Here is a 23548-nt window from a genome sequence, read left to right as displayed (position 1 = left end):
TCACCCCATATTCTGTTAAGCAATTCTTTAGAAATAAATCTGAAATTATACTACACATTTTTTTCTTACCTGAAAGGAACACAAGTTTCAGGTTTTAAAGGAATATGGTACATAAACTTTCTTCTGTCTTTCACTGTGCCTAAAAAATAATGAAAACATAGTATGTTTCAATGGCACATGTGATGTTTCTGGAAGATTGTGTGTGTGTGTGTGTGTGTGTGTGTATACCAACCCACAATGTATACACACACACATATACAAATAATACACACAAGTCTACAGAGTCAATAAACAGGTTTTTTTTTCCTTTTTTATTTTTTAAGGAAATGAACTGATTTCATATAAAATTCTCTTTGTCTTAAGAGACCAATATTTAGGTCTCCTTGGTTACCATTAGTGAGTGAAAAGTAAGTTTTGCTGTGCTGACAAGTGAGCTCAGATATGCTTCCCAGATCCAAAACCTGAACAGCTACTATTATTGTGAGAGCAGTTCGTGTTATTAGAACTCCCTTGCCTGCCTAACAGAGCTGCTAGAAACCAGCAGCAAAGCCTCTTTTGGCACAGATCTGTGGGCAGGTCTACACCACAACCGGGATTGACGTTCTGAGATCCATTTAGCAGGTCTAGTAAAGACCCGCCAAATCGACTGCAGACCACTCTCCAATCGACCGCCGTACTCTACCCCCAACGAGAAAAGTAAGGTAAGTCAACAGGAGATTTTCTCCCATCGACCCCGCGGTAACTAATTACGCAGCTGGAGTTGCATAGCATAGGTTGACTTACTGCGGTAGCGTAGACATAGCCTGTGTCTCTTCACCTGCCTGCTTCTAGAAACCCTCTGGCCCACAGGCATTCTTTCTGACCAGAAATGTTAAGCCCTGCTATATTTCAGATTAGCTCAGTAGTAGACAGCTTAGACTTTTCACATCTCAGTACTTCAGACACGTGTGAATATAGCTTACAGTAATTATTTTTTGTCTTTTCGTCAATTTTATAGCTGTTCTAGCTCAAACTAATGGTGCCAAAGAAATCCTAATACATCCTTTTTAACATCTACATGAAGCCATTGGGTGAGAAGCAAAGTGGGGGAGACCACAATCTCACATCAGCATTATGCAGATGATCCCTGGCTTCGCTTCCAGTGCAGAAGGCATAACCAGTATCCTCTCCCAAATATCAGTGTGTGGCTGGCTGCAATCAGTACCTGGATTAAAGATAACTGGCAGAAACTCAACCAAGGCAAGATGGAAGAGATGCTTGTAGAATGTGTAAAATGCTTCCAAGAGCTATCTACTGCTATCCAATCACCCTCTATTAAAGGAGTCTGCTTCCAGGTGATTAGTTGGTCGGTACATTATGGGCCTTTTTACACTCCTCACTGATTCTTAAGTCTCAAGTAACTGCCACTCTAAAGAATGCCACCTATTAAATTCTACAAAATTGTCTGATGACAATTTTGTCACTGTGATACATGCTTTTTATGACCTTCAGAGTGAATCACTGCAACTTTGTATATCTAGATAGGATGACAGTCCTTAAAAAAGATCAATTAGCTTAATTAGTTTGCAGCCTCCCGCCTTACCAACACCAGGTGCCAAGAGCATATGAACCCCAGTGCTCTGGTCACTACACTGACTCCCCACAAAATACCAGGTCAGGGTAAAATTCTTGGTCCCAGTCTTCAAGGCCCTCCATAAAAATGTTTCAAGGTATCTAAAAGAGCATCTCTTTGGGATGTTAAGATCTCTCTGCAGCTATATTCCTCAAAGACTCTTCGGTGTTAATATGTTTTAACTCAGACCTCCAAATTTTTATGCAGAAATAATATACTAGTTTACATAAAAATGCACCTATTGGTAAGGTATCCTCATCTTACTGAGGTTGCAGTTTGAAATTTTGAGTTACTGGATGCATGCACTGCGGATGATTGTATGTTGGAAGTGATAGAGTTTTTTTTTTATAGAGGTGAGCTGTGAATATACTTCAGTATTCTATTTGTGTGGTAAGGCATCTGATTTCAGGTTAGCACAGATGTTAATATTGCTTAAATGGCGATTTCCTTGATTTTTCATGAGTGTGTTGATGGGAAAAGCGTTTAAGCAATCTTAATTCATTAACTTCTTTGTTTTGGTTTATTCAAAAAAGAAGAACTATAAATGGCACTTGATATGACAATTTACTATATTGTATATGAACAAGAAAAATAAAATTACCATCTGGAGTGCTTTTTGAAGCTTTCAAAGATTTGTGGGGATTCTCTGTTCTGTCAAATTCAGGTAATAGTTGTCTTTTAATTGGAGGTTCTCCTGAAAAATAAATTACATACACCAATTTTGAAAAAGAATTTTCTCTTAAGCTCAAAAAAAGAAGAGTACTTGTGGCATCTTAAGCTCAGTATCTCTCCCACTATAATATAGTAGCTGAACTTCTACATTTAGCATTTAAAGAGTTGCGTCAAACTAAAATTAGAAACTTTACAGACCACACTTTCTGAATTTAAATGTCTTTTCCCACAATTTGGCTTCTGTTTAGTAATCAAAGCAAAGAGAAGGATATCAAATAGGAATGCATTTTGTCTACGGTTCCGTTATACACATATATCATGCCTGTTTCAAACACCTTGATTATTTGAAATATTGTTATACTATGTAAAGTGTTTTGGAAAAAATCACTGACAAAACTGAACATGATAAATAATTTTAAGTTTGAATATAAAGTAAAGAGAGAAATTTTTTCAAAAATCTTTAAGGAGAATATTCCAAGTCTGACTGACACTATTATCTTAGGCACTATTATACATCCTTATTACCATAGTATTAGCAATTCACAAGGTGAAGAGATATGTTTCCTTAAACCCTCCCAATTAAAAACCAAGGTCAATTTTATAAGAAACTGATGACTATCCAAACACTTAATTAAAAGACATTTAAACAAAAAGTGTTTATTTACCTTGCTTTTGCATATCTATAAAGCAGCTTTCCTACAGGGCTAGTGATGTCAGAGCAACCTACACTCTGTACTAATGCAGGGAAATAGCTTGTGTAAGTGGAAAGATTAGGCTGTTTTATCAGCTTTGGGGCTGTCTGTTTAGGGGGTTATAGCCCTTCTCAGAACTACACTAAATATTATCAAAACATTCTTGTCAAATCAGTTTAAATGGTTAAAGTCTTTTCCAGAAGTAATGGATCCCGATGATTTAATTTGCAAACTTTTTTCCTGTCTGGCTCTATTATGTAGCATTGTTGGGAGTGCTTCTAAAACTTCACACAATAGACAGTTTGTTGGAGACTTCTTTGTAGACAATATGCTTGATTCACTCCATGGTAATATCTATGGGGAGCATAAGCTACTATAGACCTTGGAGGAAGTTCTTGCTCAGAAGAGGGAGGCGGGGGATTAGTATGCCACAAAGTTGTCTGTGTGGCACAAGGTGCCTGCAACCTCCCTTGCACAGCCAGGATGGCAAGAAATCCACAGGAAATGCTAAAAGTAGCTTTGGAGAGGGTGTGACTAAACGCTGGCAGCAACAGCACTTTAACATGACTTGTGTAGTCACGGCAGAGCGCTGGGAGAGAGCTCTCCCAGCATTCTAAAAAAACCCCACCTCCACAAGAAGCGTGGCTCCCAGCACTGGCATACTGTTTACACTGGTGCTTTACAGCACTGAAACTTGCTGTGCTCAGGGGGGTGTTTGACCGTAAATTGCCAGTGTAGACAAGCCCTTAGGCAGGTAGAGATGTCCTAATTCAGACATCCATGTAGGGAGCACTTCTACCCGTGGAATCCCTATGAAATCCTGTCACAACTGAAAGCTATTCTCCACTGATGAGACACTAAATAATGAAGGTGGAAACACTACCTGTCCTTTTCTGGGACTGAATACCCTTTAGACGCAGCTAATTAGATTTGCAGAGAGAGAGATACCATTAGCACTTGCCTGCTCCCAGGAGGAAGGAGCTACTGTTCTGGCCCCCTATGCTGAAAAGTGAGAGTCTGCCATAGCTTTCAGGTGGCAGCAGTAGCTTTCATAAATATCAGCAAAAAAAATCTGCAGCTTTAGAATTATGCTAATTATTAAAGTACGGTTTGTGCTTCATAACAAGAGTCCTGCTCGTGCGCCATCTGAAATCAATAGATAAGTTATCACCAATGTCAAAGAGAGTTTTGACATTGAAATCAAGGAGAGCAGGTTCAACCCTTAGATTACTTAAAATCAGCTTAAACAAGTTATACTGCAAAGTGCTCTAAACTATTTAGAAATGCAAAATTAAATGCCCTTACTGGAATTGAAAAAAAAAAAAAAAAAAAGACACCTACCAAGTGAGGTTTTCTCTTCCATGTGTCTTTTCCCAATTCTCATGTTTAATGGACAGTTTTTATCAATCTTTCTACAAAAAAAGAGGGTTTTTTTTGTATTATTTTCTACTTTAGAATTAGAGAGTTTATCATCTTCCATAAAAGCTTTGGCACTTTCTACTGCTTCTGTTTCCAAGTATTTTTCTGAACTTTGGGAGCATGTAAGATGATAAACATCCAGCTTTGTTTTAGTTGGAGCACTGCACGAAACTGCTTCAGCTTCCATTTCCATCCTATTTAGACCGTGATGCTCTTTTTCGAAAAGCTGAGTCTCCTCTGAAGGTGTAAAACTGTTTAACAGAGTTAGGTGCTCATCTTTCTCACTGTGAGGTGCACATGCAGGTATTTTAATATTGTAAACGTTTCGTAAAGGCTTCATTTCAACAGGACAGCTGTTTGTTAAGTCAAGTTCTTCATTATGAGTTTCCTGGATTTGGGATTTTAAAGAGGCTTCATCTACTGCTTTGGTTGCATCAACATAATTAAAAGAAGATTTTAGGGCTGTAACAGGATCTTGTCTTAAACTAAGTTGATCTGCAAAGCAGTATTTGCTGTTGGCAGTGTCATCGAACACCTGCTTCACTTTCAGAAAAGCATTTTCAGAAACTAGCACTTGCTTTCCACTTGCTGAGCTGAATCTGAAAGTAGCATTTGAAATCAGTTCAGGGATTGGAAATCTTTTTTCTTGTAATATTGCTATCTCAGATTTCCTAAGTGCTGAAGTACTTCCTGTTCCAACAAACTTTTCTACTTGGTCCCCAACTGAAGATGCATCATAATCACATTTCAGCTCTGATACACATTGTTGATCTGACCAATTATTATTTTCAATTTCAGAAAAGAGACTTCTAGCTTTCTTTAATGAATCTTCCGATAACTGTACAGGTTTACCACTTGCTGTGCTAAAAAATCCATAATTACCTGTAGAAAAGTCTGACTGATGATTTAGTTTTTTAGGAAATTTACATAGGCCAGAAAATGTGTCATTCACCTGAAAGCATGATGTCTGAGGACTTGGCTCAGACCCAATATCTACAGATTTATTTCTACTGTACTGTAGTGCTTGTCCATCGTCATAGCTGTTCTCATTTGCATTGGGAAAATGGCATGTAGATGAATTATAGGTCTCATTCTTGTCTATATTTGAAGAGTTAGCAGAAGTGGGGCACTTAGCACTGTCCAAGGTCTGAGAGCAATTTGCTGCAATTTCATTTTGATTAGTTTCTGATTTAGTTTCAGTGTTCTGTTTCCTAGATTTATCAGAGTTTTCTGGAAACATTTGTTGGACTCTCTTTAGTGCATCATAGGAAACAGTGACTGTTTTACCTCTTGCTGTACTGAATGGAACTAGTCCATCCTTAGAAAACTTTGAACTGGAGCCTGCCACTTCAGTGGCTGAGATTTTCAAAACATTCTTGGCATCCAGAAATTTTAAATCACAGTTTTGATTCACATAACTCTCATTTTGAAAATCTTCTTCAGAACTAACTAAGTTGTTTTTGTCTGCAGTGAGACTTACGAGTGGCTGATCTTGAGAAACACTATCCATATTTTCTGGGAAGCAGTTTACATCATGACTTGAATCATTTGAATGTTGAAAGTCAGACCCTTTACTATCATCTTTTAAATGAAAAGAGCAATGTTCTTCCCTGTGAGTTAAGTAAAGAGAATCATTTTTTATTTTGTCCTCCTTTACAGTTAAAATATTTTTCATATTCATGTAGATGGGATGTTCTGCAAGAATATCGGATACTTCTTTTAAATGCAAATCTGTAGTAATCTGGTCAATAGCAGAAACAATTAATGTACTTTCTGAGCCATCATTTTTTTTGGGTGAATTTTCCAGATCTCCCTCTGCAAATAGCTTTCTTGCCTCAAATAAAGATGCCTCACTTAGAGATTTTTTTTTGTCATTTCCAGTATAAAATCCTAAATCTGACTTTCCTATGGCCACACAAACAGGCTTTTTTGAAAATGAAGTTTCTGAGTGTTCTTCAGGTTCTTTGTCCAAATTAGCAGATAAATGTACCTCTACTGAAAGTTTTTTCACAGTTTCAACATCCACAGGTTGTTTAATTAGACTATCATCTAATATCTTTTTAGGTAGATTATCAAGTTCTTTAGAAACAAAGTTACCTGTAAGGTTAAGCATTTCTTGATAACATTTGGGAGTAATTTCTGCAAATAACTCACAATTTTTGATAATGTCTTTGTTATATTTCTTTTTTTTTAAAGCCTGAATCTTGGAGTCCTCAAAATTACCAATATTATGCTTATTTTCTAGGAAAACATTTTCTTCTGCAAAAATTTGTTTTGCTTTAGTCAAAGATTCATTAGTAATTATAACTCTCTTGCCACTAGCGGTATGGAAACTCGTCATATTGTTCTGTTTTATATTTTTTATTTCAAAATCTGTGTCTTGGATGGAGATTTGTTGATGGTCAGAGCCTATTTTGGATTTGTTTTGGTTTACATTAATGGTTTTTTTTACAGAAGTAGCACCTCTGCCTTTCTTGTTTACACTATTTCTCATTTGCTTATTGGAATTTGATGAAATATTATCCAGCTCTTTTTCTGTGCATGTTTCAAACAAATGGAGTTTATCCAATGATGCTAGGGATACTGATATATTACTGCGAGATGCAATTTGAAAATCATCTAGATTTTTTACCTTTTGTTCATTTTTATTAGGATCCAGTTCTGTTTCATCTGAAATATTTAAAGTTAATATTTCTTCAGTTTTAGACACTTCGCTCAAACATGTTAGGTCTGACAAACCTTCTTGTAAACTATACTGAGTGTCACACTCATTTTTTTTTGTTGAGATGTTCAGAGTCTGATTGTGGTTTTCACTAGATGACAGACCATTTTCCATCTTATATCTAGAATATTTAATAGCTTTTAAATTATTAATTTTTGTACTACTAGAAATAAAATCATTTTCACCAAAATTTTTTGTACTTTCCCCCTGATTTTCTTTATGTATTTGCACAAATGTATTAATATTTTCTTCATTATTTTTCAGTGTATTTTGGTATTCAACATTTGCATCTTTTAAACTTTCTCCACAATAGTTGTCTTTTTCTGGCAAACATCTGGAAACATTCCTTCTAGAAGTCATGTGTTTATTAGAATAACCACTTCTGGGATTCATCTCAGTGGGTTTAAACATCTCACCATCATCATCCAGGTTACTGAACAATTTTGCAGCTCTCATCAAAACCTCATTAGAAATATTAATTTTTTTGCCTCCAGCTGAACTAAACCCTCCAAAATTAGAAAAACTGTCATGTGTAGATACTGAAAAACTTGGGACAAGAAGTGTCTTATTTGCATTTCTGCATAAGTTAGTAGAGGTAAACTCTTCACAGTTATTTTTCTGGAAAATATCTCTCTCTTCTTTTACATTACCCATCACTGTAGACTCTTCATTTGTGGTGTGCTTACTAGATTTATCATTTACTCTTTGGGCTTCAGTTTCAAAAGAGTCATCAAAATCAGCATCTTGCCACATATCAGAAATATTCTTCAAGTTAGTTGTTTCATTTGTATCTACACATCCAGACAGTTCAGAGCTATTATTTTGCACTATATTACTTTGCTTTCTAAACTGTGTAAATTCAAACTGACTATTTGTTTCTTCCAGTATGTTAGAAAGTTCAGTAATTTCAGCTTCTTGGCTTGCTGTCAAAGTTCTGTTTAGTTGAGGTTGTCGATTTATAGGCAAGTTTTGAAGAGATGAATCAATGCTTTCAGGCAGGATACCTTGTGCATTCTTAGGTTCAACAAGACTTGCCTGTGAATCAAAACCATGGGAATCGTTAGTGTCCAATTTATTATCCACAACTGGAGAAATCTTAACATTTTCCTTTGTAATTTGATTTGAAATGTTTTTGACCTCTTCTCTGGAAAAGTCTTCAAGGCACTCAGCTTCCATATCTTTGAACAACATTTTGCCTTTTGTAATGCTATTTTCAGAGAGTTTTATCTGCTTATTAGAAGCAGTTTGGAAGCCACCAAAGCTTTCATTTAAGCCATGGCCATTAAAACTTGCATGTCCTGACCATTTCTCTTTGTCTTCTGGGTTTTCTTTTGACATGATGTCTAAACATAAAGGTTTTTTTGAATATAAATCTTTATCTGATGCAATATGTTTGGAACTAAGTTTGATCACCTTCTCTATGCAATACTTATCTTCTACATTAGGCTCTGGTTCTTGTGTAACAAAGCCTGAGACTATTTGTTCAGGTCTGACTTGTAATACAAGCTCTGGCAAGGTAGATTTTTCAGAAATTACAACTTGTAATGAACCACAGTCTTTGTGATCAAACGGTTTTTTGCCACTTTCTAGAGTTACAGTGTTTTTGTTAGCAGCTGTCTGAAGCTTATTTTCTTCCTTTTCAATTGACTTGGTTTCTTGATCAGCAGCTATAACTTTTGAAAATGGAACTACATCTGTTTTTCTCTCTCTGTTTAACACAGTGCTAGAATTTTTATATGGCTGAATCGCCATAGGTGGCAGAGTTACAGCTTCGCATTCATCTATTGGCAAATGGCCTGTAACACCATCTTCATCTCCTGATGTTTTTTTATTGCAACAAACACTATTGTTCTTACTTATGTCAAGGTTAATTTCACTCAAAGTATCACTGAAGTGACAATTTTTCATAGATACTGGCTCTTGTTTCATTTCAACCAACTGTTCATTATCACTAGACGGCTCTCCAGGTTGATCCTTAAAGATCTGAAGTATAACAGTGTCATTATTTGGATTAACGTTCCTATGCATATCCATCTCGTCTTTCTTTAGGCACTTAACCACATGTTTAATCCTACCAAAGTCCATTTCGGAATGCTTTGTTGTTAGGAGGCAAGCTGTGGCTATAACTTTAGGCTTTACACTCAAAACATTTCTACTGTTTGAAGAAACCACTAAATATTCTTTTGGAATATTGGACGTTTCTGAGCAATCTAATGATGAAGCAGGCTGATGTTCCCTGCTATTATTTCTTAAAACGTCTTTCAAGTCTTGATGTATCATTCTGTTATTGAAAGAACTATTAGGTGAGTTATCTACTCTATCTGCTCTTGTGGCATATTTGCTCAATAGCATGGAATTTTCCTCAGTATCTGACCGCAAATACTTTCTCTCAGAAGAAGAAACCAAAAGATCTATAAGGAAATGAAAAACATTGTAAAATAGTTAGACATGTCAATAAATAGAAGACACAAAGCAGTTCTCACTTATTCAAATAAACTGAAGTTAATTAACTTAGCCCTTAAATACAACTTTGGCCCCAATTATGTAAACATTTGTGTACATGCTTAATTATATAACCACGAGTAGTCCCACTGATTTCAAGTATGTGTTTGCAGGATCAGGGCCTTATATACTTTAATCGTGGTCTGACAATTGACTTTACCATGAACAGAAATCAGTAGCCTTCAGTTCAAATACCATGAGTTGTGATCACAAATCAAGTAATGCTTTTGTTAAAATAGAGGAATAGGTGTCCCCCTTGTGAAGTCACAGCACATGGATTCTGCGGTAAGAGCATCACGAGGCGGGATTCACAGCTTTTGAAAAGAAATTATGTATATCACAACAGGTGTATAATTTACATTAACCCTGGCAGATTTTTTTTTAAAAAGTGTTTTAGTGCTCCTGAAAGGTACCAGATGGAAAAGTCTAGAGGAGGGGTGGGCAAACCTTTTGGCCCGAGGGCCACATCAAGGTTGCTAAACTGTATGGAGGGCTAAGTAAAGAAGGCTGTGCCTCCCCAAACAGCCTGGCCCCCGCCCCCTATCCATCCTCTCTCACTTCCCCCTGACTGCCCCCCTCAGAACCCCCCGACCCATCCAATCCCCCCTGCTCCTTCTCCCCTGACTGCCCCCTTCCGGGACCCCTACCTCTGACTGCCCCCCCGGGACCCCACCCCCTATCCAACCGCCCCATCCCTGTCCCCTAACTGTCCTGCCCCCTGTCCACACCCCCACCCCCTAACAGGCCCCCCGGGACTCCCACACCCTGTTCCCAGTGCCCTGACCGCCCCCCCAGAACCTCCACCTCATCCAACCCCCCCATTCCCCACCCCCTGACCACCCTGCCCCCCCAAACCTCCGCCCCATCCAACCGCCCCCTGCTCCTTGTCCCCTGACCATCCCCTCCTGGGACCCCCTGCCCCTAACCACCTCCCCAGGACCCCACCCCCTATCCAACCCTGCTCCCTGTCCCCTGACTGCCCCCGGGACCCCCTGCCCCTTATCCAACACCCCCGCTTCCTGCCCCCTTACCAGCCGGAGCCAGCCACGGTCCTTGGCAGGAGTTTGCAGCCATGCTGCCCAGAGTGCGGGCAGCAGGGCGGGCAGCACAGCAAGCTGAGGCTGCGGGGGAGGGAGGACAGCAGGGGAGGGGCCAGGGGCTAGCCTCCCCAGCTGAGAGCTCAAGGGCCAGGCAGGATGTTTGCCCACCTCTGGTCTAGAGATTCAAGCCCTCCAGCTACACATAAAGGATGCAACGGTAGTACAATGTTCCCCATACTGTTCATGAACCCTGACCTAGAGACACTCTCTCTAGAATACTCCATGCCCATTCAGTCACCTCTGGTGACACTGCAAAAAAAGTTGTCAGCTCTGACCATTTATTTGAGCTGGAAACTTTTCTTCTAGAAACTAAACTGAGACCAATGCATTTCACATAAGCTAACCAGACTGTTTTCATATGGTAATATCTTTCTGTCACTATCAGACCCCATTATCAATCTCATGAATTACAGTTCCCTTCAGAACGATACTTGTTCATCTGAATTGTGAAGGGGAAGCAAGAGGTAAGTTTAATTAAAAAAACTTCAACTAATGAAAATAATTAAAAGCCATACCTTGATCATCATTATTGGCTGTATCAGGACCTTTAAAGGTACATGATTCAAATTCTGAATGAGATGATGCAGAATGAGTAGAAGAACATGTTTTTATTTCTTTCTGGACGTTTCCCTCTTGATACGGGGAAGCATTGTTTACTGTATAAATAAATCTTTTTGGTCTCTTTTTCAAGCTGGATAACACACTCATGCTTTCCAAGCCAGATCTCATAGGGGTGTTTTCATTACTTGTTGACCATTTTGTGCCATCAGGATTATTTGGAATTGAAGCATTACATATAACAGGGTGAGAGGTAACATTAGTTATGGAAGATTTAGAATGTTCCTTTAAATGTTTATGAAAGCAACTGTTATTGACTTCTGGGTATTCTGTAAAGTTTGTATTTTCCATTAAGAAGGAACTACAGTCTAAAAAGTTCACTTCAGAAACCTTTTCAGCTGCACATGCTTTCACTAAAGTTGGATCCTGAACACTCAGAGAGACAGAATGCATTAGAGAGGTTTCAGAGGTTGAGTACTTTTCATAAGTTTTTGTTTCATTCTCTATGTGTTCTGACCAATTGATATTCAACAGCTTTTCTGCTTTTATTAGACTTGAAGTATTCAGTAAAGATGTTTCAAAAGTACTGAAGTTAGCATGTTCCTTAGTCATAAGTGCTAATTTGCCTTCAGATCTTTTCTTGCTACAGAAACTGGATGGTGAACAAGTGTCTCGGGTGGATATTTTTTCCAGTTGTGTTACATCTAGACCAGATAAGTTCAGCTGAGACCATTCAGACGTTAAAGAAGATGGTATATCCTCCCTTGTAAATTTTCTATTTTCTGAGGGCTTCTGTATTCTATTATTTGGTATGTTAGATGTAAACAGCTCACACCTAGGAGAATCCAATTCTCTTTCACACCTTAAGCAAGCATCTTTAAAATTCCCCATCACTTCACTAGTCTCTTGAAGTAAAACAGTAGACATTTTATCAAAGTGTGTTTTCTTAGTCCAGTTGGTTGTTTTCACTTCTTGTAGACATTTGCCACTAGTACGACATACAGAAAGAACATGTTCCCCTGCATCTGGCATATCTATGGTCATTTCATGCATCTCTCCATCTTGCAGGGCATTTTGTGCCATTTTGTTCCCACCTGACTTAATGGAAATGTGAAATCTATCTTCCAAGCTATTCATCTCACCAAATGAGCCATCTAACATCTTCTCCAGCTCTGTAAATAGTTAAAAAACAGGATTATTGAAAATATCACCTTAGAAATACTACTCTATTTCTATCTTGTAGTCTGCAAACTGTATTTACTCCTGCTGTTTCCCTCTCATTACTGACCCTTTGTGTCAGTTTGGAGCTATAGTGGGTGTCCACAGCAGGAGCGTTCTCCAGTGACCAGCTTTTGATGCTATGGATAGGAGAGAGGAGACATGGGACATCGGTGCAGATATCTCTTGCCTCCTATGGACTGCAGTGGACTAACAAATTTTGAGGATGGAACTCCAGGCTTCTACCAGTGGGAGGGAAAGTGTGAATGTCCCGTGGACAGAAAAATTAGTAGAAAACTCCACAAGTTAAATTTCTGTTTTTGTCTCCTATGCAAGTTATACCATGCAGGGGACAATGAAGGACCTACAATTAAATTCAATGTTTTACATTTTTCCCTTTCTTTGGATCTATTGTTTGTAGTTAATGGAACAATAATTTAATGGGAAAAATATAATCTATCATGATCATTCTCCATGCACAATATCACAGCATTAAAAAAAAGATTAGGAAGACAACCATGGGTTCTTCATTTTATAACTATTTAGGAAGTTTTAAAAAGGTTACAAATCACTGCCCTATAAATATTAGAAAAACAATCTTTACAACAATGCACTTATCTTTTTGTTTAGAGAAACATTACAGAATAATATAGTCAACTGTCTCTATTGGCAGGGATATTACCATTACCATATTAAAGAGTGAGCTTCTTTACCTCATCCACCACATTTGTTTCTGGGGATTTTATTAAATAAAGTGAAAATACAGATTCTACTCATACTTAGCAAACTAGGTGTGTCTATCAAACATGAATATTAAAAATTGGAGAGATGTTGATTTTTGCAAGTGAACATACAAATAAATGTTAACCAAATATCTATCTATCTATATACCTGTCCTTTATTTTGCTGGGTAACTTATGCTTTTTTCCATAACAACCACTTATATATTTTAACCATTCCACTTTCAGAGTTATTAGTAGTCTAGCAGCTACTTGCAGAGGAGATTAATTTTTCATTTATTTGACCATCATTTCCATTAGGAGGTCCCAAGAGAATTAACAAGGAATCATTTTACAATAAATATCCAACAATTTGTAATATTTGATTACGACTGACATCCCAATACTTTGATGACGAGACACGTCCATATAAAAAGTGCATAAAATTACCTCTTTGACCACAATTTCTCCAACATGTATCTCCATTCAGTTTATATTTATTTATTTAACAATTAAAGTGTCTTAAAGTCTTTTTTTTTATTATTCCAGACTGAGGTTCCATGTCCTCTTACTCATATCAAAGCCCATTCCCCCGGGGTAACTGTCTATACAAATCCTGTAGCCATGGTGTCATATATGGATATTAGGAAAGTTGCCTGCAAAGACTGATATCAATTAGGAAACAAACGAACAAAAAACCTAATCAACCAAAAGCCATCACTTCTATTAAAGTTAACTTTCTCCATAAAACGAAAGTTTTTTTTTACTAGAAAGTTGCGAAACAGAACGCCTAATCTGAAGGTACTGATACCGGGGAGAGTGAGGCAATTAAAACTGATTTTGATTTCTAAAAAGTTCTTTAAAAAGTTCCTTTGGTGAACAACTGGCCAACTGTATGTACTCCATAGCTCTCCCAAGCACTGAAAACTCTGATTTGTAATTTGGGTTAAAATCTGGATTATTTACAATGGGTGTCATGGGTGAAGGAAAAGATCTTTTTTCTAATTCTATCCCAAACCCAGAGAGTAGCATTTGCTAAGGAATATGTATAAATTTCTGGAGGGCATGGTTTTTTAAGAATTAATCTATGGTAGCCTAGTAATATTTACATGGTCACCATTTTCTTGTTCAGTTACGACCTCGTGCTTGGCTGGATTAGATTACTCCCAATCCATTATTTCTTTGAGGTGGCTGGCTTCTCCCTTCTCCTCTTCAGGCAGAGGAGGGAACTGAATCCAGGCCTCCCACATACCAATTGAGTGACTGAACCACTGGGCTAAAAGTCAGACGGAAGACAACATCACCACCACATTCTCCTCTTCCCTCCCGAAAGTTTGTGAATGGCATCTAAGTGGGAAGTGGGGTCGGGGGGAGGAGCTTAAATTATTTAGTAAATTCATGTCAAATTCACAAATAGTTTCAGGTCAACTGAACTGCATTTTTTGGCAAATAAACTATTTGTCCAAAATGTTTCACCCAACTCTAACCCACCCAATTAAACCAAATTTCATAGTATCTTTATGTTAACATAATTACTGTTCATTCTTTATGACTCCCAATAAATATCTTCTGGTTAATATTCAGGTTACTCAGGTATCTGGGTCCTCTTGTTCAGCATCACTTCTGCCATAGACAGAACATTCTCTAGAGTCTTCTGTCTTTATTTTTCCTACCCTCCTTTTCTTGGGTTTCACCATCTCGGATGATTTTTTCAGCAGCTTATCATTAGTTTCTACCTCTGGAGTATGTTCTTGGGTGCCTGAGATTTGGATCTCTATCCCAAGTGACTGGAGTGTACTTTTTCCTTGTTTAGAGTCACTCACTGTGTACTACTGATTTTGGAAACTGAATGAGAATGAAAATGGGAATCCCCATCCATAGTGGATATTTGATCTCCTGAGTGCTGCTGTAATTTTCCCCAGCTCTCTCTTTCTTTTAAAAGTTAAGGTGCAAAGGTCTAGGGAAAATGGCATCTTGTGATCTTGTAGTATAAGCTTTTCTTTGCATTTTCTTTTTTGAAACTTTTTATTATGGCACAGTTACTCTAAAACATTAACATACAACATTGTATGTTACTTATGCAGGATCAGGTTAATATTCAAAGAACATGACTTCAGATTCTAGCTTGCTGGTGGGAGAGCCCTTCTCCTCTGAGTATGCTAAAAAGGGTGACCAAATTTCTAAATGCCCTTCCTCTTTTTGGTGTTTCCTCTTGTGGAAGTGTTTTCATTACAAGGACAGTCCATATTTTGCTAAACCACAGTTCTATAGAATTCAGACTTTTCCAATAATGTGCAATACCAAGTCCTAGAGCTAACAACAACAAATATAATGTGTATTCTGTTTAAAATGTAGATCTTTTACTGAAGCATTAAGTAAGCAGGTCAGGGGACCACAGGAAGCTGGCATTTTGTCACAAGATGAAGCTTTTTAATAATTTCCTCACAAAAGCATCTAGTTCCTGGACACGACTACCATGCATGCAAATATGTTCCCTTTTCTCCCTCACCCCGAACAGAGTGCCTGCCCCGTAGAAAAAAAAATTATGGATCTTAACTAGATTACAATACCATCTATACTGTAATTTATAATATTTTTCTTTATGTGCTACACAAATTGAAGATATGTATCCTCTTTCCCATACAGAGACCCACTCAGACAGATCAATTTCTTTGTCAAAGTCCCTTAGCCATCTTTTCATCTCAGCTGTTCTCTGAACAGCTTTTTAAACCAAAGTTGTATATATCTTAGAAATAAACCTTTTTTTGCAGTTTACTCCTGGGTCAACTCCCCAAATGGGGTTAGCTGTCTGTATAGAGCCACCCTGCAACCAGATTTCACAATAAAATGTTTGATTTGTACATATTGAAAACATATTATTGTACATATTATTTACATATTGCTTGATATGATTCATATCAGGACCCAGGAACACCTATCCAAATTGAGTAATCTCAACTCTTACACACTACAAATAGGAAATATTTGTGACTAGGGATAAATTCCTTATTATTAATGAAAGTAGCTAAGGGAGAGCACCGTGGTAACAGGAATTCAAAAAAATTGTCCAAAGCTGCTAAGGTGGTCTCGATGAATGAGTATTTTGGGGCTTTTTCAGGTGATCTAAATTTCTTTTTAACCTAACAATGACTATGAATAGCTATATTTGAGTATGAGTCTTGTTCAAGTTTTGCCCAGTGTTTGGATCATTAACGCAAATGATCTAATTTTTTAATTGTGATGCATAATAAATAAATAAATAAATAAATAAATAAAGATCAACCAAATTAGGGAACACTAGTCCACCCCACTTTGTAGGCTTATACGGAGCTTTAGAACTCACCCTATGTCTTTTATATTTCCTTACAAATTTTAATAGCACATATTGCCATGTTTTAATGTCATGTCAGGGACACCAACAGAGATGCACTGAAAAAAACCTAACACCTTTGGGAGGAAAACCGAGGCTAGTCTACCTAGCCAAGAAATTTCATATCTTTTCCATTCCTCCAAGTCTTTTATTATTTTATTCCTCACTGGAGAATAATTTGCCTTAAAAAGATTTTTAAGTTTCCCCACAATATTTATTCCTAAATATTTTAAAGATTCCTTTACCTATATTAATGTACGTAACTGACAAGAGTTTGTTTCAGCCCTTTCAGGAATATTAATTCTTAACATTTCAGATTGATTTTAGTATATTCTGAAACCTGGTAGCTGCCCAAATTTCAAAATTAGTTGTTCTATAATTTTTAGCAAAGCTTCTGGATCCTCCTAATATAGCAAAACACTATCAAGAATACAAAGCTACATTGTGTTCTAATTCTGAAGGCATTTTAATGCCCTACACAAAGGGGCTGCTTCACACACATTGCAGATGGCTCCAGTGCCAAAGCAAACTCACAAGGCAACCCTGTCTTATACCCCTAGACAAAGTAAAAGAAAGGGACTGATGACCAAAGCAGACACTGAAGGATGAGTACATAGGTTTAATATTCCCCTCTAAAACGGATTTCCAAAACCAAACCATATCAAAATCTGTCTGAAGTACTGTACTCCCACTCCAGCCTGTTGAAGGCTTTCTCAGCATCCAAAGAAAGCAGCACACAGGAAGAATTGCCAGAATTAATATTTTAGGTCAAATTCAGAGATCCTCTGATATTATCAGATAGACGCCAGCTCGCAACGATCCCAGACTGGTAGGGGAACAGATATGGGCAACATGACACTGTCACCATGTCTCAGTGGATCACAGCAGAGGATGCCAAATTCAGGACAAACTGCTAAGAAATAGGGCAGATTCACCCCAAACTGGTGGTTATTCTATCATTAGACTATACCAAGCCAGTAACAAAGTGAAAAACCCATACACTGGACTTTATGATGAGTGGTTACTGAAAACCAATTTAATCAAATAATATAGGGTCCTCCTAATCCCAAGAGATCAGCCTCTTAGCCAGGTCAATATATAACTCAGATCTTATGCAACAATCACACTGATGCCAATCCTTTACTAACTAAAAACTAAAGGCTTAATATAAAAGAAAAGAAGAGGGTTATAAATGGTTAATAGATCATATACATATAGGTCATTTTTCAGTGTTCATAGCTCAAGATCATAGCAGTGATGGAATAAATTGTGAGCTTGCAAAAGCCTCTCTGGAATTATCCAAACAGATTGGGGGTCATCAGTCCTTGTTTAGAGCTTCACTGTTAGAAATCCAATCCAGAGAAATGAAGCAGGGAATGAAGACAAAAGGAAGATGTCTCAGGAACCTTTGTATATCCTCTGCCAAGTGCATGGAATTTTATTGTCTCAAACAAAGCTCAGTTTGTTTGTTTCCCCCTCCACCAGTGCCACTGTCAAGGTTCCTTCCCCACTCTGAACTCTAGGGTACACATGTGTGGACCTGTATGAAAGACCCTCTAAGCTTATTCTTACCAGCTAGGTTAAAAACTTCCCCAAGGTACAAGCTTTCCTTTGTCCTTGAACAGTATGCTGCCACCACCATGCGTTTTAAACAAAGAACAGGAAAAGAGACCACTTGGAGACATCTTCCCCCAAAATACCCCAAGCCCTACACACCCCCTTTCCTGGGGAGGCTTGAGAATAATATCCTAACCAATTTGTTATAAAATCATCAAAGACCCAACCCCTGGATCTTGGAACAATGGAAAAATCAGTCAGGTTCTTAAAAGAAGGATTTTATTAAAAAAAAAAAAAGTAAAATATCATCTCTGTAAAATCAGGATGGAAAATACTTTACAGGGTATTCGATTCAAAACACAGAGGATCCCCCTCTGGGCAAAACCTTAAAGTTACAGAAAACAGGAATAAACCTCCCTCTTAACACAGGGAAAATTCACATAAAACAAAAGATAAACTAATCCACCTTGCCTGGCTTACCTATACGGGTTGCAATATTGGAGACTTGGATTAGGATGGGTTGGAGAAGATGGATTTCTGTCTGGCCTCTCTCAGTCCCAAGAGAGAACAACCATGTAAACAAAGAGCACAAACAAAAGCCTTTCTCCTTCCCTTCGCTCCCCCCAAGATTTGAAAGTATCTTGTCCCCTTATTGGTCCTTTGGGTCAGGTGCCAGCCAGATTAGCCGAGCTTCTTAACCCTTTACAGGTAACAGGATGTTGCCTCTGGCCAGGAGGGATTTTATAGCACTGTATACAGAAAGGTGGTTACCATCCCCTTTATATTTATGACAGCCACCAACTTGACTTTTTCTTTGCAATCAATTACTTCCAACTCCCCCACCTCCTGCAAATGCCTCTGCAAAAAGCAGCATCCAGAAGCCGCGGTTAGCAGCATGTCTCACTGAAAGCAAGCAAAGCCCCAGCATCTCAAGTTGGATAAAGAACTGCATGCAGAGGAAATTTCTGAGCATGGTAAAGGGGCTCCGTGTGTCTCTCGCTCTGTTACTGGGAGTGGGAGAGCAGTGTTTTTTTTAAATCACGGGCTACAGATTGTTCCCATGCTGCAGAAAGTGGGGATTAGAGCTGCTTGGGGGAGACATAGAGAAAAGGAAAAGTTAACAGTTCAGCCAAGTTTCCCCAACAACCACACCAATGCCCTGTTGCCCATTGTGGGCGTTTTCATAATTGCTGGACTTGGTGTGTGTGTTTAGCGGGTGGTGGGGGGTGGGAGAGTCCTCTGGGTTGCCCCTGGGTGCTGCATGAGGCAGAGGGGTTGGCACCTGAGAGGCAAGCTCTCCTCCCACTTCCCAGCTGGGTTTATTTGCTCTCTCTGTCACCCAGGCTAGTTTCAGTTGAAGAATTGCATCCCCCTTCCCCAGCAGGAAAGTTGGGAGCTACTCAGCTGCTGGGGTTTTGCTCCGGGGGCTGCAGAAAAAGCTGCAAACCGCAGCTCTGCTGGGCTGGGACGTGGAGAGCCAAGGGGGCTTGTGCTCTGGAGCAGCATGGCTCCAGCCACACTCCCAACAAATTGGGCCAGTGTGCTCAGTGATCTCCCCCCTGTCCTCAGACCCCCGTCAATGTGACGGGGCTGCTGAGGGGCCCCCCCATTGTGTCCCTGCAGCTACCACTGCTAGTGCCAGGGAGACACATCAGTTGGCGGAGGGAGAGGCCAATCAAAAGCAAAGCTGTGTCTGTAAAGAAATGTATGGGTGAGATATTGCCCATCCATAATAATTTGCAGCCCACCCAGACTTACATTCCTAGCTACACTACTGGTCCAGGGCCATATCAGCATATCACATGTCCTTACATAGTTTACTGAACCACAAGGGGTGGCCATTGGCCCCTCGGAGTCTGAGGTGTCCCCAGTAAGAGCTATTTGGGCAGAATGAGTTTCTTCTATGGCTCATTGTGAAAGCTAAGTGTCCTTGATGGGCCATCAATACACAGAATTTACATTAAGGCCAGACAGCTATCTGGTGGATCTTACCCAGGAATACAACTCATGTATAAGATACAAGTCCATGGCCAATATTCATAACTTTAGATACAAGGATGATACATTAATTTAACCAGGATAATCATATTTGATAGATTGTAACTTTTCTATTGACACCTTACATGATGCACTTTGTATAAGATTTATGGAAATTGTGCAACACTGGTAAGAACAGTGATACAAATAGTCACCTTTCTTATACACAGCATCAGACAATCTATTTGGGATAATTTTTGGTTTTCACATTAGTTAAAGAAATAGGTTTGTATGGTGCAGAGTTAGTAAGATCTTTTCCTTCTTTAGTAATAACCACACTTTTTGATTTTTCCATAAATCTGTAATCTCATTCTCCTGCAATTATCCATTAAACAATTCAGTTAAAATTGGGACCACCACTCGCTTTAGAATACTCCAAAGAAAATCCATCAGGACCTTCTTGATTTTAAAATCTTAATTACAACTTTAGCTTCCTCTGCAGCAATTTGCCTGAAAGAACTACATCACCCTCTGGGTAGTTTAACACTTTGTTTTGAAGCATACAAAGAATGCAAAATGTTAGCAAATGTTGGAGAGATCAGACTGAAACCAGTTATTAAATCTCCCTTTTTATATCCAATCTTTTAATCTAATTGTAACAGGGGCCCACCTCCACCCCATCCTCTTCCCTGAAGAAAATGCACAGATATCACCAGGTGTGTGCACAGTGAAACTATTACAATTCCCCTTCACCAATATCACCACACTCCCCCATGCTCCTGCCTATTTACAATATTTGCTGAGCTTTAGGCTGTCTCAGCAGGACCTGAGGGGAACAGAGATCTCCCTTCTCTGAGGCTCTGTATGACTAGATGCAGCTAACTCTGTTCCCCTCCCCCCCCCCACACTTCCTTCCTAAAAGGCGCACACTTTTATAAGTCCGGGGCTGATGGAGCTAATTAAGTTTTTACCCCCCCAGTCAGCTTCTTGTGGGGCACTAACTAGCATCTAACTTATCAGAGCGCAGGCTCACCTACACACTTTTTGCACTCTGTCACACACCACCCATCCTTGCAAGGTCTCTTTTCCTCTGCACTCTCCCTTCTTTAGAGGCTCTGAGCTCCCCATGCTCGCCCCAGCATGGTTGTCCATGTTCCACCCCTAGAAGTCACATTTTGTGGGTGAGGGTCATCCTCATCATTTTTGTTTCCACCCACAGATTCGCACACCATGGACAGCCTGTTTCCCCATTCCCTTTGCCTTCTCTTTCAGTTTGGGCAGGGCCTGTCACTATGCCTCCCTTTCCTCCTCCAATTGGGGGCTCTGGTTCCCCCAACCCCACAAACTTGTCCCAGGATCCCTCCTCCTGCTGTGCTGGTGGTGAGGTTCCCTGGAACTGCCTGCTTTTCACTTGAAGCTAGGAGCACTATTTTCCTCAGCCCCTTGTGTTAGGCCATCTGCTTTCACCCTCTCCTTTTGAGGGTGGTCCAGTCTTCCTTCTGGCTTGTATCTTTATGTCTAGGGTTCTCTGGTTTTCCTATATCTACTCCTTTGCCCCATTCCCTGTTGGTCTTGCTTCCTGCCGTGGGGGACTCTAGACCCTCATTTTCTCCTTATAAGGGAAGAGGCTCCAGTCTGTCTCTATAATGACTGGATGGGGCAGCCCATCTACCACCCCTACCTGCTTCCACTCAAAGTGCTTCTTGACCTCTAGGGATATTTCTGCACTGGGCAGAGCCTCCTCTTGCTGTGGATGCATTCTAGTTTCAGGCTGTCACCCGGTAGTATCCAACAAGGCTTCACAAAACCCCTCTGGACCAGTGTGCATCCTGAGGCCGTGTCCACCAGTCCCCTCTGGCGCCTCCTCTCCACTTTTACAGGGATGCTAGGCATTTTCTTTTTCTGCCTGTGTAGATTGAGTCCACCCACAAAATTCGGCAAACCCACATTTCATATCTGTGCCATCCAGCTTTATATGCACTGACTGCCCACATTGGTAGCAAATCACTCCCCTAATTCCCCAAAGAAGTCCCATCATCTCCTCCTTTTTCTTTTCAATCATCCAGGATGTGGCCAAATTGCTGCCCTTCTTCCCTGAGTCCTGTCCCTGAAACATCTGGAATTCTTTCTTAGGAAAATCTGCACCCACAAACTCCTCTGCCAGCTTTACCGCTTCCTCCAGACCCATAAGTGTGTGCTTTCAGGGAGGCCCTGGAGAAATTGCTCCAGTATTATTATGTCTATTATTACCCCCAAGCTTGGGTATCTGGTTGTAGACAATGGGTTGCCCAATCTGTTAATTTTTGCACACCTGCCTGGGGTCACACACCTCTAATCCATCTAGCAGCCCAATATTTGTGTCTATATTTTCCCCCCGAAAGGCCAACCCTGTCCAGGATGGCCACCTTTATTCTACCATAGTCCCAGGCTTGCTCCTCACTCAGGGCCACAAAGTCTGCCTGGGCTTCTCTGGACAAGTAGGGTGCCACTTGGCGGGTCCACGATCCTTTATCCCATCTGGCTCCATTGCTACTCTCTTTAAGGTTGATAAAAACACAACAGGGTCATCTCCAGGACACATCTTACACAAGCTCACCCCCATGTCTTACTGCTGTTCTTGGTTGTGGGACTTACCAGTCCCCATATCAGTTGCTGCTGCGCTTGTGCTTTCTCCTCCATAAACTCCTACAGGGATTAAGCACCTTGTTAAAATCCCCCCCTAGAATAATATCTCCTTCCCTAAAATTTCCTAAGTGCTTAAAAAACTGAACAAACAAACAACAAAAACAGCAGCTTGCCCTTGACTGGGAGCACACGCATTGGCTAAAGTGAGAAGTTTACCTTTCAAGGACCCCTTAAATAAAATGTATCAGTCTTCTACATAAAGCAGGGATCGGCAACCTTTGGCACACGGCCCGCCAAGGTAAGCCCCATGGCGGGGTAAGCCCCCTGGTGAGCTGGACCACCTCTTCCCACAGCCCCCATTGGCCTGGGGCAGCGAACCGCGGCCAGTGGGAGCTGCAATCGGGTGAACCTGTGGATGTGGTAAACAAACCGGCCGGGCCCGCCAGGGGGCTTACCCTGGCAGACCGTGTGCCAAAGGTGTGCCAATCCCTGGTAAAAAGGATTATCTACTTACAGGAAACGCTCTTGAAGAAACATAAATACCTGAATACTTGGACACAGCCAGCATGTCTCTCTCCAGGGCAATTTAATAGAAGAAGGGTGGCAATACTCTTTGCTAAACACTTCCTTTTTATTGTTTCATCATAACTCATAGTTCAGTGAGCAAAATGCCCTTTTCCTTTTGGTGAGCTGTTCACCCCGTTAACATTAATGGTCATGTAATCAATCAGTTCACCCATGTGTATGAAGTCTTATCTTGCCCAGTACATTACCCATTGCTAAAAGCAGTGAGATGCCAGTTCTC

The 23548-nt window shown here is 39.8% G+C and overlaps 1 protein-coding gene across 6 annotated transcripts in view; it reads right to left on the bottom strand.

The window, feature by feature from the left end:
* Window positions 1–23548, bottom strand: part of BRCA2 (BRCA2 DNA repair associated) — a 96876-nt gene that overhangs the window by 54461 nt on the left and 18867 nt on the right. For all 6 annotated transcript variants that reach the window (XM_073341432.1, XM_073341459.1, XM_073341451.1 and 3 more), the window contains 4 exons: window positions 11235–12449; window positions 4318–9528; window positions 2214–2306; window positions 70–139 (listed from right to left, as the gene is read on the bottom strand). In XM_073341432.1, the coding sequence (XP_073197533.1) occupies window positions 70–139; window positions 2214–2306; window positions 4318–9528; window positions 11235–12449 (6589 nt within the window). The remainder of the gene's footprint in view (window positions 1–69; window positions 140–2213; window positions 2307–4317; window positions 9529–11234; window positions 12450–23548) is intronic.

Source organism: Lepidochelys kempii, chromosome 1 (assembly GCF_965140265.1).
Source record: "Lepidochelys kempii isolate rLepKem1 chromosome 1, rLepKem1.hap2, whole genome shotgun sequence".
NCBI classification, from domain to species: domain Eukaryota; kingdom Metazoa; phylum Chordata; order Testudines; family Cheloniidae; genus Lepidochelys; species Lepidochelys kempii.
This window is presented reverse-complemented; position numbering and strand designations above follow the sequence as displayed.